We start from the raw sequence: 17,408 nt of genomic DNA, 5'->3' as shown, positions 1-17,408 counted from the left end.
TATGCTTTAAGGTTGGATTTTAAATAGACATTAGTTATCTCCGTTAGTGTCTCTGGTCTTGTCTGTTGTAATTGGCTCTCCCTTCAGTATTGTTATCCAAAAGATTTGCAGTATAAAGATTAGCAATTCCATCAGTATTCTGACTTATTTGGAGGGGATGCCTGTAACTTGTCTTACCAAATCTTTCAATAAACTGATCTGTCATGGGATTTGCTAAGGAGAATAAACAGATCACCTGCGTTACATGGTATTGAAAGTCAAAGATTTGGCTTCTGCTCTAGGTTAAGCTAACAGCAAGAAGCCAGGTCCCATATCAAGACTCTGCTTTGGTAATGCTGAATTTAACTTCTCTGTCCTTGGGGCATTGAATTGCCAGCCAAATACTTCTACACAGCTACCAAAAGTTCTCTCAACTATTTCCTTTTTTTCCTTCCCTGTTTTAGGAAATGTAGGCCATATTGGTATCCACATAGTTGTTATATGTTCCTAGCATGACACACAATTATGGCTATCAGCATAAAGGAGTCCCAACATCTCCCTAAAATATTGCTGATGAAGGAAGCCTAGAATGTCTGCTATAATCCACTATGAGGAGTGTGCAGAAGAGTGTCATAAAATAGCATTTTGGTGAAGGATACAGAGCTACATAAAGAAAATCCAGTAAATCACAACTTATGGGGCAGATTCTCAGCTGGTGTAAGTTGTCTGACTTCAGTATCTAGGAAGTCAGACATCTTATACCCACGGAGGATCTACTCCCATATCAAAATTCTTGCTCCCTTTGGAAGGCAAATGGAGCAATATCTGAACTTCAGAAAACTACATTATGGCTGAACAACAGCACAGAAATCAGAAGATCGGAAACTGAAATTTCCTGAACTGATTCAGCCACGTTGTGCACACACCTGGTATTATTAATTGTTATATGCTCAATTCAGTTTTCACCAGAATTGCATCATTGCAGGAGAGCAGGGCAGCCCCTTCTCCTTTCAGTGGTCAATCTTTGGTATCAAGTTGAACTTAGCTGGTTTAGTATTGTCTTGAAAATTGTTGATTTGCATTGTAAAATACACCTAACAGGCCTTTGAAGAAGGTAGGCCTCAAAGGATTTCTTCTCATGGGAAGGATGTTAGGCTGAAGATTTTGAGAGATGGAGACACTGCAATTGCCCTTTTGAGCCCAGTGGGACAAGTGGACTCAGGAGGTTTGTCCACAGTAGCATCGTTGTTTAAATATGCGATCATCGCTTCAATAGTCAAATAAAACTTTACTATGCAATAAAGATCTTGCCACATTGTGCAGTGCACCATTCAGAGTACCCCAAGTTTTGAAAATGTCCAAAGAGACCCCTGAGAGAGGTTACAAGACCTCCCAGACTTTATCCAGTGCCCCTTTAAGTATGGTGATTTTGGGGGAGAATAATAATGCTGACCACCAGCCCATCTCTCTCCTTTTTACATATACCTTTTTTTAGATGATACGGGAGACTCCCCACCTTGTTTGACTGCCATTCTGCTGTACTCCTGTATTTGCAAGTTCAAATTTCTTGAACTCTGTAGTGTGCTGTATATTATGAAAGCGTACAGTCTCAAACCATGTGAAACTGTACTCAGCTGGGATTAGCCAAAAAAAAAAAAATCTGGTGCTTTGGGCCTTTCTGGATGACTGACTTCATAGATACATAGAGCAGGAAGGGACCTCAAAGTCAAGTTGTGCCCTGTGCTGAGGCAAGAGTAAGTAAACCTAGAGCGTCCTTGACAGGTGTTTGTCCAGCCTGTTCTTAAAAATTTCCAATGATGGGGATTCCACAGTCTCCCTTGGAAGCCTATTCCGGTACTTAACTACCCTTACAGCTAACGTTTTTCCTAAGAGCGAACCTAAAGATTAAGCCCATTACTACTTGTCCTACTTTCATTGGACATGGAGAACAATTGATCACTATCCTCTTTATAACAGGCCTTAACATATTTGAAGACTGTTATCAGGTACCCTGTATCGGGTATCAATTGTCCTTTTGTGAGATTAAATATGCAGTTTCTTAACCTTTTCTTCAACGTCCCTAGCAGGGGGGTGGAGGAACCCGGGGCGAAGCCAGGACCTTGGTGGCAGCTGCCCACCTCCTGCCTGGTCCTGGCGCAAAGTGTGGGGGCCCGCCAAAGTGCAGGACTGGGGTGGTTGCCGTGATTTGCCGTACCCTAGGGACGGCTCTGTTCGTAGGTCAGGTTTTCGAAACCTTTTATCATTTTTGTTGTTGTTCTCTTAATAGTCTCCAGTTTATCCACATCTTTCCTAAAGTGTAGCACCCAGATTGGACACAGTATTCCATCTGAGGCCTCACCAGTGCTGAATAGAGTGGGACAATTAGCTCCCATGTCTTACATAAAATACTCCTGTTAATACACCCCAGAATATTAGCAAATTTTGCAACTGCATCACATTGTTGACTCACTCAATTTATGATCCATTGTAACCTCCAGAACCTTTTCAGCAGTACTTCTACCTAGCTAGTTACTTTCCATTTTGTAGTTGTACATTTTATTTTTTTCCTTCCTAAGTGAAGTACTTTGCACTTACCTTTATTGAATTTCATCTTGTTGAATTCAGACAAATTCTCCAATTTGCCAAGGCTGTTTTGGATTTTAATCCTGTCCTCCAGAGTGCTAGAAACTCCTCCCAGCTTGCTGTTATCTGCACATTTTATAAGCATAATTGCCATTCTTTTATCCAAGTCATTAATGAAAATATTGAATGGTACTGGACCCAGGACTGACCCTGTGAGATCCCACGAAATATGCCTTCCTGGTTTGTCATGTGGTAATCTGTTTTGAGTGTACAAAAGGGAGAGAAAAGTCTGCTAGATATGAGAGGATCTGTGCTTGAATTGTTGCAGAAAATTAGATACTACATATTCAGTCCACTTTCAGACTTCCACATCTGAAAAGTATGCGATTATATTTCTTAGATATAACACATATGCAATGTTTATAGTAACAAAACAAAACCATTTTGTGTTTGAATGCACAAAAAGCATTAACTATTAAAGTATAAAACATGTTTGTGGTTTCTTTATAGTTGATTAATGTAAGTGGCCAAATTAATCTGTTTTGTTTTCGCAGCCAACAAAAATCTTCACATCTTCTGGACTGATGCAAAGCATAGGAAATTTCAGCCTCAAAGGAGGGAAAAAAGTAACTGAAAGGAGAGTTTTATTATGGAATAGTGCTTTTGACCTTAACTGCAACTTCACTACTGCAGTACTGTAATTTTGAGCAAGAATGTTGGTCTGTATTCTGTGCTTTCTAATAAACGATTTTGAAACTGGAAAAGCACTACAGATCCTATGAGCCTTATCGTCTTCCAGCCATGCATCCTACACTGGATCTCTTCAAGCCTTCATGTAAACATTCTGATTTACTCAAAGCCTGAAGTAGATAAATACAGAGAATGTTCAGGTGTATCTGTTTAAAGATTTGTTTTCCACAGTTAAGTTCATACATGCACACAACACTTGTAGATTTACATTGTGTAAACTGGCATGCTGTATTCTGGTATTTGTCCTTTCACAAGTTGTATAGCTGAAATAAAATGCTGTTTTCATCCCACATTCAGCAAAATTCATTGTACTGTACTCTGACCACAATACCCTGGTTGGTGAAAAGCCTATCCTCCTTAGGGAGAAGAGGATATCTGCATGAGGCTTGGGGGGAGCGGGGGAGACAAAGCCCATCTCCTTATGGTCCTATATGCAAGGTGAACAGCAGTGATTTAGATAGACTTTACTGAGGATAATTAGATTTCAAAAGTGTGACCACAAGGTCAAAGAAATATTGTTAATATACTTGTCATGCAGTACTTGATAGCTTGAGACTGGTGCATGGAAAGCATTGCAATGTGTTAACTCTGGGCATTATCAGATTTAAATAGTGCTGGACACTTCCAGCAGGTTGGTATAATGTGATGGTTTTGGGGTGGATGAGGGAGAAGAGAAATGCAATTCACTGAGCAAACCACAGTGAATTTACAACCTCACTCATTTGGCTCTCATACTTCATTTGAGAATTAGGGAAACTTAGAGCTTGTCTTCACTAAAGTGCTACAGCTTTGCTGCTGTTAGCACTGTACTTGAAGATGCTACTACACTGATGGGAGAGTTTCTCCTGTCGACATAGCTAGCGTCTCTTGGAAAGGTGGATTATGTCGACAGGAGAAGCTCTCTCGTCGATATATCGCTGTCTACACAGGGGGTTGGATTGGTATAACTACATCACTCAAGTGTGGATTTTTCACACCCCCTGAGTGATATAGTTATACTGATATAGGTCTGTAGTGTACACCTAGCCTCAGTTTTACTGATGAACATGTTTTTATCCATTTCCATTTTGTACCAAGAAAAGGTACAACTGGGTTGATCAACTTCTTCTAAACCTCTGAATAGCATTTGAAATTTAATTCCACAACCTCAGTTTCTGGTTGCTTTCAGTAATCTATGATAATACACCATTGTCAATGCTATTAGTTTTTTTACAAAAGATCTGCAGGCATTTCCCATAATCCCCACCCCATTTCCCAACATTTATCATATTATTGTAAAACCTCAAACTCAGTTGAAACTTCATGGGGTTTTTTTTAGAAACGTTTGAATAAAAATAAACTTTTGTCATACATGTGTTTTCACTTGTGTAGCCCACATGAATTGAATCTTAAAGGGGGGGGAATGAATTAGGTCTAAAATAGTCTGTTTTGAAAAACTAATTCACATTAAAGGTCGAGGATAAATATCAGGTTTAGATTTAAATGTCAGCTACGCTAGATGAGTAACTTCATTCATGAAGTTTCATAAGGGTCTTTAATGAATGTTGTTTCCTAAATATGTAATTACATACCTGAGAAAAGCAGTCAAGGAGATTATTTAATTTATAAATCAGAGCTATCCCAACATATAAACTAAAACATATATCTAAATATCACCTTACCCAACCTGTAGCCATTCTGCTGTGAGCATTTAACTTGTTAAATACTGCATAATTCTAGATTTACTCATTTTTTTCACCCCATTACCATAGATAATACATCCCTATTAGCTTCCATAAAAATATTTTTAGTATAAAAGAAATCTATGAATTGTTATGAACCAACAAAGGTGGGAAATTCAAAGTCCATCTTGACAATTGAATCTTTAAATACCCGTCCCTAATTTGATGGAACTGGTGTAGTATAAATCATTGTGTCTAGGGAGACGTCATATGGCATGTAGTTATTAAAAATAAATCCATTTAAGAAAAAAGTGTGCACAATTAATTGTTGAACTTAAACACCATTTTTGTCCCTTTTTACTTCATAAAGTCACCAATCCCTTGGTCCACCATTTATAACTTTAAAAATAGTCTTGACTGGTTGAGGATTATTGCTTCATTCAAGAGATGATAAATCACTTAAAATGGTGATGTTAACTTGTGACTGAAAGGTATAGTGTTGCTTAGCATGTGTTGGTTGTTCCAGTGCAGAAGAATAAAAGAGAAGGCACATTAGCGCAAACACTTTTCCTTCAGTGACATTCTCAAAAATAAAATACACTGTCATTACAATTTTTAAGAAAAAATGTTTTAATAAGAATCTAGTTTGCTGTGAAAGGTGCCCCAATGACAAGTCTTGTATCCATAGACAGGAGCAGTAATGCTGCTGCTTGTCCAAAATATCTCATACCACCTCATTGTTGCGTTTCACCATTAACCTGGAGAGACCAACATATCTAGCAAAGAGAAGGTAGCTCATTCTCCAAAACTAGTCAATTCTCAGAGGTCAATTTCTCAGAGTCCTATTTTTGGAGGGAAGGTAGAGGTTAGTGTCCCCCCTCCCTTATAGTCTATTAATACTGCTCCTGTTTCCAGGTAGAGAGTGAAAAACTCCAGTGGTGGTACCCTTCCTCCCTCCCCTCCAAATGCTGTTGGTTGTTGGCTCAAAGACTGAGAGACCTAGGGTTTGCATTTCTTGACCATTTGTCCTTATGAGCTTTCTTACCGCTAGAAAATCTTCAAACATATCAGTTCTAGCAAAGCCTATCAAAAACCATAGTGCATCTGGTCACTTGTTTTGGTTACATGACAGTGGTTTGGCAGAGGGAGGAAAGATTCCTTTCCTGAATTCTGCCTCTTTCAAGATGTTGAAGTGTGAGCTTTGGTTATTCCGATGTTAGTAGGCATAGCCATGTTGTTCATAAAACTATCCAAAGACTATATTCAGACCCCAAAATGGATGTTGGCTACTATTGTTGTATCATCTTGCCTGTCTCCTTCCTCCTACTCAGCCGCATTCTGCTTCATTTGCTCTCTAGCTCTCACATCATGCCTATCCTACTGTGTCCAGTAGTGCTTCCGCAACAGTACAACTCTCAAAAGTAGCAGCAGTAGAGTGAGATACATGCAATCTCACTCAGTTTCACTCTTCTAATAGGGAAATGCCACGTCTTGGAGCAGTGAATCTCTACTACTGCAGAAGTAGAAATGACATTTTTCATTTCCTTTTAAATAAATGGTGGAAGAACTGTAAGTCCCAGTCTTCACTGGTCTTTTTGCCAGTGTTAGGGAATCTACATTTAAAAACTATATACAAGCTAAAACAGTTTTTAACAATTTTGGTCTGCTGGCATGATGGGGTTCTAGGTTAAGCAGCATAGTTTAGCTCCATTCAGACAAGTCCTTAAACAGTTAAATTGTTCAAGGGCCATTTTACACTACACTTGAAATAGCCAAGATAACAAATTTCATCACCTAAAAAATGACTGCAGTTTATAGTATAAATAGTACCATAACTGTGTGCTTTGACAGTATTAGCTTTAGCCTAGTTAAGGTGTTGTCCTACAAATTGCAGCCATATTTTATCTGGATTAGGAGAGCTGTGCTGAAAACAATTTCCTGACTGTATTTGTAATATGGATGAGTCCTTAGTTGAAAAACAGTTTTTAAATAAGCTCTTCACATAAGTAAGATGCCACTGGAGACAGAGCTTAATAGGCTGTCCAAACTAGAATGTAACAGTAAATTGCTAGAACATGTTAGCTAGCGAACACTTTCTAAAGTCTTGGATACTGGGTATTGTAGATTTTAACCAACTGGTTGAATTAAAGCTTGGGAGGCGATTTAGTTTTAACTTGACTGTTTTGTGTACACTAGTTTTTTTTTTTAAAGTTAACATGTTCTAAGACATCTTTAAATCCTAGTCTAGACAAAGCCCGAGACTATGAAGTCTTTAGGCTGTGTATCACAATATGTCCCAAGCATAAAACTTCATAAAGGTAGTTGTTACTTATGACAATAGGAAGTCACGGTGGTAACTATATAAAGTTCTTTAAAGATATTGAGTATCTGTCCTACTACACAATAGCATTAACTGGTATCTTTAATTCCATCCCTTGGTGTCATTATATTTCTTTAAAGATTATAATCATTTTTTCAACTAGTGACAAATTGACAAGCAATGAAAATTAAATTAAAACTAACCAGTTGTTTTGGCAGCTATTACTCACAGACTCCAACTAGCTGTAAAACGGGTAAAGGCATTTTGTTTCTCATACATTGGTCACAGAAAGCTATTCTGCACAGCTAGCATACTTTCACAGATGAGGCTAAATATCAAGGAATCTTCTTTAAAATGTGATTTGTTAAATTGTGGAATAGTGTTTCAAGGGTAACGATAGAATTTTTTAAAAACATTTAAATCTTAACATAACACTACATACTACTGGCAGCGGCAGTAGGGTAAGTGTAGCTACATGCTGCAATGAAAAGTAAGCTGCTTCCATTCTGGGATGTGTAGCTACATGTGTCTATGAAAGCCTCTGGTAGGGGCTATAGGAGCCTTTCCCTACTGTCTCACCACTCCCAGAGTCTTTCAGTTTGGCAGGGAAAAACTCTGAACAAACATCACTTGGAAGCTTTCCCTGTTGCCTCCTACTCCTAGACTCCTTTCCCAACTTATGGACTCTTCCTTTGCAGTGCAGGAAGACTTTGGCAGCAGGGAGGTAGCAGAACACTACACTGCTAAAAATAACAATGTAGATGGGTGGCATCGCTTGGGCATGTAGAGAGCCATGTAGGGTACATACCCTAAGAGTTCAGCCGTGTCTTTATTCATCTGAGCAGTGCCTCACCCTCTATGGTTCTATTTATAGCAGTGCTGCAGGGCATATAATGTATGTACTCTACATGCCACTGTAAGGAGTGTGCATTGTAGACATATCCTAAAAATGTAGAATGCATAAATATATTGTAAAATACAGTCTGAATTGGCAGGCAAATAGACTAGAGCAGTGTTTCTCAACGATCAGTCCATGAACCGGCACCCATCCCTGAGATCTCCCTGACACAGTATAGGAAGCCAGTCCCTGGTATCAAAAAAGTTGAGAAACACTGGACTAGAGCAGTTTCTTCTGAAAAGAGAGAATAAAGGGGCACTCATTTAGCGCAATTGAGTATGTCAGGAGTAAAATTAATCAATGCACTTGAAAAGAAGAAATTCTATATCTGCCTATATACCAAAGTTAGGAGCCTGGATACTAAACAAGGAAATAGAATCGCTCATTTATGAGCATAAACTCACTATAGTTGGTATTACTGAAACCTGGTGGGAAGACTCCTGTGATTGGAATGTTAAAATCACTCGTTATAACTTTATTTAGGAAGGATCGAGTAGGCAAAAGGGGAGGTGGAGTGGCATTCTGTCAAAAATGGTATTACCTGTTTCTGAGTCACTGATAACTCAGGGAGAAAATTATTATTATTTTTTTTTTATGGATTAAAGTTCTAATAGAGAAAGTACAACATGGGGTACTAGTAGATGTCTGCTACAGACCACTAAATCACACTATAAAGCAGGAAGGATGGCTCCTTAAATATCTATCTTCATGTGTAGGGAAACAATTGTTATAATGGGGGGCCTTCAGTCTGAATGATATATGTGCTGGGGGTTTCATGCTGCCAGTTCTCAAATGTCCTTGGAATTTCTAGAAATTGTAGATGACTATTTCGTATCTCTGCAAAAGAATTGATTTCTGAACGAACTAAATTAGATTAGATTAAATTTGTTATTTGTAAATGAAATAAAGTCCAAACAGAAATACATGTACTTGGTGCTTTAAAAGGGCTAATTTCACAGAGTTGAAAATAATTATGAGCTGAATCAGCTGGGAGAAAGAATGTAAAGAGAAAACTATAAATGATAATTGGGAGCTCTTTATGAACATTTTACTAGGTGCCCAAAAAGCCAGTCAAGAAAGAAAGAAGGCTACACTAGTTTAAAATAACAACCTGGTGTAAAGAGGAGGTGCAAGCAAGTGTGCATGCATGTTTGTGTGTGTGTATATAAATAAAATGAAACAAATGGAAAAAAGGGGAGTTAAGATTATAAATTAGCCACTAGGAAGCTGATGAGGGAAGCAAAAGGACTGAAAGGAAAATCTGTGGCTGGCAGAATTGAGAACAATAACAAGGAGTTTTAAAAGACGTTTTTAAAGGTGTATCAAAAATGAAAGGAATCCTAACAGTGGTCTTGGCCCATTACTAGATGGACATGGTAGAATTGTTGTTAATAATGCAGAAAAAGCAGATGTGTTCATTAACTATTTCTGTTCTGTATTGAGGGAGGAAAGCAGATGATGTAGTCATATAATAATAAAATATTCCACACTCCAACAGAAGTAAGGATTAAAAAGCAGCTATTAAAGTTACCTTTTAATTTTAAATAGCAGGTCCTGGTAACTTGCATACATGAGTTTTCAAAGAGCTGTCCTTGTAGGTCTTGTGGCTATTAATGTTGATTTTCAATAAGTTTTGAAATATGGGAGACGTTCCAGAGCACTGGAAGAAAGCTAAAGTTGTGCCAATATTTTTAAAAAGGTAAATGGGATGACCTGGGGGCCTGTCATCCTGTCGTTGATCCTGGGCAAAATAATAGTATGGCTGATATGGGACCTGATTTGATAAAGAATTAAAGGAGTGTAATATAATTGACAATTAACATGGGTTTATAGAAATAGGTCTTGTCAAATTAATTTAATCTCTTTTTAATATTACATAGTTAATAAGATGATAGTGTTGATGTAATATATTTAGATTTCTATAAGGTGATTGACTTAGTCTTGCATGACACTTTAGTTAATAAACTAGAATGATACAAAATCAACATAGTACACATTAAATGGATTAAAAACTGGCTAAATGATAGGTCTCAGAATGTGATTATAAATGCAGAATCATTGTTGAGCGGCTGAGTTTCTAATGGGGTTCCTAGGGATAGGTTCTTGGCCCTCTGCTGTTCAATAATGTTATCATTTGACTTGGAAAAACACAATCATTAGTGATAAAGTTCTCAGATGACTCAAAGATTGGTGGAGTAATAAATAGTATAGAGAACAGGTCACAGTTATAGAGCAATCTGGATTGATGGATTGATTGATAAAATGGGCACAAGCAAATTCAGCACAGGACCCCAACAGCTTATTTTTGCATCTCTGGGTGATCATGTGCGGCAGGATACCCCATCTCCAAGGGTGGCAAAGAAGGAGTAGTGGGTTGAGCTCCCCTTCCCAATCACCCTCTGGAATCAGCACATGGTGCTAGTGACCCATCTGCTCTCTGGAATAACAACCGTCTCTTTCTGCCAACTAATGTGCTTAGTCCTATAATTCAAATAATAGCAGTCTGTGTGCTGTAGTGCTAAAGGCTCAGGTTTCAAACCCTGTTGGTTTTGCATGATGGGGAAGTTATTACAATTGTAATGAATACATAATTTTTACTTTTGTCCTTTAAGAATAAAACCATGTTAAAATGTTATTTAGGTTACAAAGTCAGGTACATGAAAGTTAGGAAATGCCTGATTTACGGTTGCCCATGAAATCTTAATTTGGTTCCCTTGTGTGAATGCATTATGATGCAGTCTTTAATTACAGGATCATATACTATTTTTTCTCTGGCCAGTGCATAGGTTGGATGCCCAAGGGTAACAGTGCGTTGTAATACAATTAACTTCTCTCTTCTTTGGAAAGCCAGAGAGCCACAGGCAGGTGCAGGCAGGTCTTGGCAGGATACAGAGTTATAAAACAAACATTTGGGCACCTAACTGCAGCAAAATGGCGAATTCAGCTGCAAAAACGCCGAATTCCATGGCATTCTGGGAAAATGCCAAATGCTGCAGCTGTAGAATTGCAGAGGCCACAAGGCCATAACTGAGATGAAAGGGGCAGTTATGCCTCTTCTGTTGTTTTACCTTCTCTTCAGACTTGGGTGCCACTACTTCAATGGATCCTATTTAGAAGGTATTGAAGTATTCCTGTGTCAAATGGAAAAGCAAATTTGAACCCTGATTGGCTAATGTCATGTGATCCGTGCATTATATTTTTAGAATCCATGTTGTCAAGTAAGCCTTCCTTCTAGGACAAACAATGTTTCTGTTTAAATGGTACAGAAAGAGAGAAAGCAACTCCTCTGAGAAACAGCTCCTTCGGGGTAGGAATGGCCAACATTTCCAGACTCAGTTGCCTTAGGTACCCAACCCTCATTGAGGCTCCTGGATTGAGGAGAAGAGGGAGAAGGTCAAAACTGAGTCAAATTTTATTTCTTCAAATAAGCATAATTTTGAGTTCCAGATAAATTTTCATTAAAACCTCTTTTGCTGAAGGCCTAAAAAGAGTATTATTTAATTTAAAAGTTTTGGAAACTCGTACGTTATCATACCAAGAACATACAGATGGACTAGCTAAGAAGGATACCATACTTGGGAAGAAAGTATAAAACTGGGAGTCACTATTGTTGTTGAATATATTTTGTGATAATTTTTTGTTCTGCCTTCTAAATAGACACTCCTAGAATATGCAGAAAAGTGGAAGACTTCAGAAGATCCCTTGCCGTTATTGGAAGTATACACAGTGGCTATCCGAAGCTATGTTAAAGCACGACCTTACCTTACCTCTGAGTGCGAAAAAGTAGCCTTTGTGCTGGAACGCTTAGCACTGTGAGTATGTTTTCAGTGATTCAGTTAACTTATTATTTTTAAAAATCTGCACTGGCTACCTGATCATTTCTGGACTGAATTTAAGAATTGGGTTTGATCCATAGTTGCTAATTGGGAGACTGCTTTTCTCCCTATGCTACTCTGTCACATTTGTGTTTGACAAAAGCACTTATTCCTGCTTAAAAGTTGGCAGAGTCTGTTAACCTTCAGGGCACATCTATTTACCTGGACAGGTGCAGAGTTGGACTTCTGAGGGAAACCTGATTTGTGTATAGGAGGAGAATTGGGTGTTCTGCAAGTAGTTTTATTTGTTATAATTTCTGGCGAAGTACCTTTAGCCTTGAATAGATCCTCCTTTTTATTTTTATATAGATAAATAAGCTATATTTGTATGAATTTTTGTGGATTTTAAGCAGAATAATAGATAATGGCTCTTTTTTTTTAGACACTCAAATGACAAGTCAGGTTTAGTTTTTTTTAATGTATTCTCAAATTTAAGTCAATTAATACTCTTATTTGACTTTCAGAAGCTGTGTTGAACTTCTACTTTGTCTGCCTCTTGAATTACCAGAAAATCAGTGGGATGAGTTTCAAGCCTTTGTACAGGTAAGAGTTTTGTATCTTATGTAAAGACAAATACTGAGGAAATACGGGATTATCAGTTTTTAAAAAACAGTTTGGGAACCTGGGAACATTGAGTCAAAAGAGTTAACCTTAACTTTGTGTTTCCTGTGGGAGATAGTCATTCAGCTGGAAGTTCTTTGTGCTGTCAGGTAATTAAGTTGCCAGGGGTGAAAACAAAACGAACATCTGGTCCTCTCTGTTGAGAAATACTTCACAGGATGCTTAAAAGAGGATCTGCATTCCTCTTAATAATCTCAGTGTTCTGTGATCTGCTGAAATGGCTAGCCTTTTCTAATTGAATTTTTATAAATATTTAAGCATATTACAAAAGACTGCCACCTGTCAACATGTATTTTTAACAAATGAATTTAGGAATATGTTGTTATTCAAAAGGATTACCTCATGGTGGTATGCTGATGACCTTGATTATTTTAAAGGCCTCATCTCAGTTATACAATAGATATAGTAAGTGCCAAAATCCCAATACAAAAAATGTTCTCTTTAGAAACCTATCAAAAATTATACTAATGTACAAGGTGTGCGTTATAACTCCTAAACTGAAACTTTAAATAGTCTGCATATAGGGATTAGACATTTCTTATTGTATTAAGTCTTTTAGAATGGAAGTTTTATAAGAAGGGACAAGTTTTACGTTTGAAATTTTCCTCTTATGTTAAAAAAAATTTGAGTGTGCATGGTTTTATGTAGTTTGTCATTGCCATCCTTGTGAAATATCTAACACTTTTCCATAGGTGGCTCATGATAAATTGATGGAGAACGGTAGCTGTGAATTGCGTCTTTTAGCTACTCTTACTCAAGAGAAGGGGGCGTGGAAGAATCCAGTGCTGTGCAGTATTCTTTCCCAGGAACCACTGGATCAGGATAAAGGTAAATTTACAATGGTTTAAGAATAAAAAAGCCCTACAACTATTTAATGAATTCATTTTCTTAACAAATATGCAAATAGTGCTTCAACATTACTGATTTGTATATAGTGCTGCTATAGTTGAAGATCTTTTGCCATTTCCTTTATAATCCTGTTTTGTGGGCTTTGTAACCAGGCTGTTTTTCAATAGGATAAAAGTAGGTACCCAGGTGGCTAACCAGGTTGTACTTACGTAAATTGCTCATATGTAAGTAAACCAGAGACATAATTAAAATTCTTTACTGCCATATGTTTAATAGAAAACTGAAAACATTACCATCATCTACACGTAGGAAACCACATTTAAGAAACCACTACTAACACATTACAGATTTAAGTGATTGCAGTGATTTGAATCTTTCAGGAGAACTGAGGCTCTGACTATATTTGAAACATAAATATTTTTTTTTTTTTTAAACCAAAAAACCCTAAGCATTGATATGGCATTTGAGAACCCAGAACAATTTTAAGGTAAACAAATTTTCTGGCTTCTCCTTTAATATATATTTTGGCTGTGGATATGCAATAAAGTCTGCCTTTTTTGCAGTTCAGACATTGGGATAGAAAAACTCAGCTTCTGTCACCTGTAGATATGTGCTGTAGCTCCATTAGATGTCTTTTGGAATTCACATTTATTGATACAGTAATAGGTTACAGCTCTGTATAGATAGCACTGTGAATCAAATTTATTGAAAAGTGGATTTTTATGCTAATTTTTCATCATCTTTTAAATGTTAAAAGACCTATATAACATTGGAAATGTCCACTGATAGATTCACTGGGTTTCTTTAAAATTAGACACACTTTGTGGCAGGGATTTGTGTTTTGTTCACAAGATAACCTGCTAGTAACATAATGTTTGTACTGGTTGCGTGTTTTCTCTCTCTCTCTCTCTCTCTCCATTATAAAGTCAAAGCCAGTCTACTATGTTAACTTGGTAGCCTTTCTGTAGCTGAGGCTCACTTTCCAGTTAAGCAGTTTTGTCCCCCACTCTAAAATTCTCAAAGGTCCTTTACATGTCAGATTTGCATGTGTGGTCCATGGCATTAGAATAATTATTGCTAAATTTAAGATTCATGGAAGTCATTTTTGAAAGATTGAACTGCTGAAAAAATACAGGATTGTCACATTTTGAAAGCTCTTCTGATACTTTTTTGCCACTTCACTCACAAATGGTTTGCCTTTGAAATTTCAAATGAGGCTTAATTGAAAGATCTTGATTAAATATGGTGTGGATACCAATTTTGAGATTCAGAGGCGCATTTGACAAGTGACTTAAGTATGACAGAATGGTGACCCTGGCTCCAGTTAATTTTTAAAAGGTTGGGGTCCTGAGCTTACTTTAAAGAAAATTTCTTGCCCTGTTTCTTCTAATGTGTAAACCAAGTTCTAGTTAGGCTTACCATGTTGAGTTATTTTTCACAAAGAAAGAAAAATAACACTCTGCTATTTTCATCATGAGGGTGTGGTGGCTGAGAGGTTGAGTTGCTGAACTACAACTCTGAAGGTTGTGGGTTCAAGTCTCATTTGATCTCATACTGAAAGGCCACATCCAGTTCACCCAGTGGCAAAATGTATCTGATCCATCAAAATAGGGCAGTCAAAGATGTTCAGACATGATGCTGGCCACATCACTTCCTTATGTACCATTGGCTATGAAACTGATATGCCTTAACCATGCAACGTAGTTGTTTCCCAGAGCTGAAGAAGAAGCTCTCTGTGTGGCTTGAAAGCTCATCTGTCTCACCAACAGAAAAGTTGATATGACATCACCCACTTTGTGTCTTGTGGCTTAACCATGTCAGCCCAATGAGCCCTTGGCTCAGGGGAGCTTTGACGACTCTCACCAGCTGTGTTCTGGCCTAAGAGTTGTAGAAGATTGGGGCAAATAATGCAAATAAATCAAATAAATCTAAATTTTCTTTGGCTTTATTTGCAATCTTTTTTTACTTGTTTACATGATCAAATCTTACAAAATATTTGTAAGCAAATTTCAGTCACATCAAGAAACAAATGTCCACGTGCAACTTACCTGACTAATCAAAACTAACCAACGCAGTTCAAATACTGAACTAAATGAAGAAATTGCTTCTGATCAGTCCACAGAGCTAAGAATGCAAAAAATTATATTCAATAGTTTAATAACGGATGTGATATTAGCTTGCCCCATACTCAGGAAGCAGTAAAATGCTAAATTAGCTAAATAAATTACTTATGATTATGAATTATTCACTTATCTCCTCACTCCCTTAGCTACCAGCAGCAAGATGGTAGCTGCTAACTGAGATACTTGCTTTTAGATTGCTCTTCTTCCACTAAAGGAGATCTTTGTCAGTGCAGTGTTCAGTCCCCTCAGATATCAGTGTTAGCTTCTCTTGAAGTCAAAAGCAAAGGGAATTTTCTCTTACACATGGCATAGAGGGGCTGTATGTGTCAACATTTTTCTCCATGGCAGTGGCATTACTTTGATGTCAGGAAGGAGAAGTTACAGGGATTGAGGAAAAAGAATGAATATTGAATCCATTATTTCTGTGAGCAACGCTACAGAATTACCTTGTTTAAAGGAAACTACAGTACTTTGGTGCTTCAGCTGTTCTATCATATATTACAAATGAACAGTGGGGAGGTGACAGCCTCCAGCCCAGTGCTTCACCAGATTGCAGCATAGTTAGTTGAGCACAAACTGTTGCTACAGCAGAGGCTTCCATAGCCCAGTGGAAATCTGCTTCTTCACCCCTACTCGAGTGCTTGCAGAATTCTCAAGCCTACAGGCCTCATCTTGGACATTGTTGAATCCTGCAGCCGTTTGGCCTTCCCAGATGGCTTCTCCAAGTCATCTGAGTCATACTTCACCAGCTTCATTCGCTCTCACTGGTTTAATACCTTGATTTCTGTTACTAATCCAAGATTTGCATTGTGGCAGTTTTTTTAAATCCACAGAGACTGCTGTGGACCCTAGTAAAAGTTCACTTTGGCTCTTGCTGATTTATTACCATTTGCATTAGGTCCAATGAACTGATATCAGCAGGAATCAAAGTATGGAGCTTTGCGGGAGCAATGACAAGCTGACTTTGGAAGTCTGCTGAATAAGGGACTATGCAGAATCCTAAATTCTGTAAGGTTCCACAGGTTTCCCTTGCTCCAAGCACCCCACAGAATTCACTGGTCCCTCAGTCCCAATGACCTTGGTATAGTCCACATCAGACCCATTGCTTCTGCTCACTTCCCTTTACCTCCCATGTAAATGTTATAATTTCATGATCTGGATTTAGTACGCTAGACTTCGTGTGCGGCGTTGTTGTAGCCATGTTGGTTGCAAGATATTAGACGAGGTGGGTGAGTAATGTCTTTAATTGGAGCAACTTCTATTGGCGAAAGAGACAAGCTTTCAAGCTTATACAGAACTCCTCGTCAGGTCTTCTTCAGACTTTGGTAGTTTGGGAATCTTAAAGTGGAGAGTAATTATACTTAATATGATTTTTCAGTAAATCAAAATATTGGTAAGCTATGTGTCATTCTGGTAAGTCATTCTAGTTTTTGTGGCCCAGGAGACAAACCTGTTTGTACTGAAATTGTGGGTTCAAGATTTTCTAACTTTTCTTAAGGCATTGGTCCTGAGGCAGAATTAAGGTTATTACAGTACCATAGCTAATAACTTCTGTGCATTCCTATATTTCTTATTTTAACATCTGAATTTACTAGAAAGTGATGGTTGGGTTTTTGATAACTACTGTGCTCTTTTAAGATTTTTCTCCCCATAAATTACTGTCTTATACTCTGACCTTTAACTCCATCTTTAATGAGTTCTGTCTCGGAATATACTAATTAATATTGGTTCAGATCTTGATCACAGAAC

At 37.8% G+C, this 17,408-nt stretch overlaps 1 protein-coding gene across 2 annotated transcripts in view; it reads left to right on the top strand.

Annotated features, from left to right (window-relative positions):
• ZNF292 (zinc finger protein 292) overlaps positions 1-17,408 on the top strand; it is a 70,615-nt gene that overhangs the window by 27,623 nt on the left and 25,584 nt on the right. For both annotated transcript variants that reach the window (XM_067560719.1, XM_067560718.1), the window contains exons 2-4: positions 11,849-12,003; positions 12,531-12,609; positions 13,380-13,515. In XM_067560719.1, the coding sequence (XP_067416820.1) occupies positions 11,849-12,003; positions 12,531-12,609; positions 13,380-13,515 (370 nt within the window). The remainder of the gene's footprint in view (positions 1-11,848; positions 12,004-12,530; positions 12,610-13,379; positions 13,516-17,408) is intronic.

The sequence above is a fragment of the Emydura macquarii genome, unplaced genomic scaffold, assembly GCF_026122565.2.
Source record: "Emydura macquarii macquarii isolate MOO-44397 ecotype Brisbane River unplaced genomic scaffold, CSIRO-AGI_Emac_v2 contig_2297, whole genome shotgun sequence".
NCBI classification, from domain to species: domain Eukaryota; kingdom Metazoa; phylum Chordata; order Testudines; family Chelidae; genus Emydura; species Emydura macquarii.
This window is presented reverse-complemented; position numbering and strand designations above follow the sequence as displayed.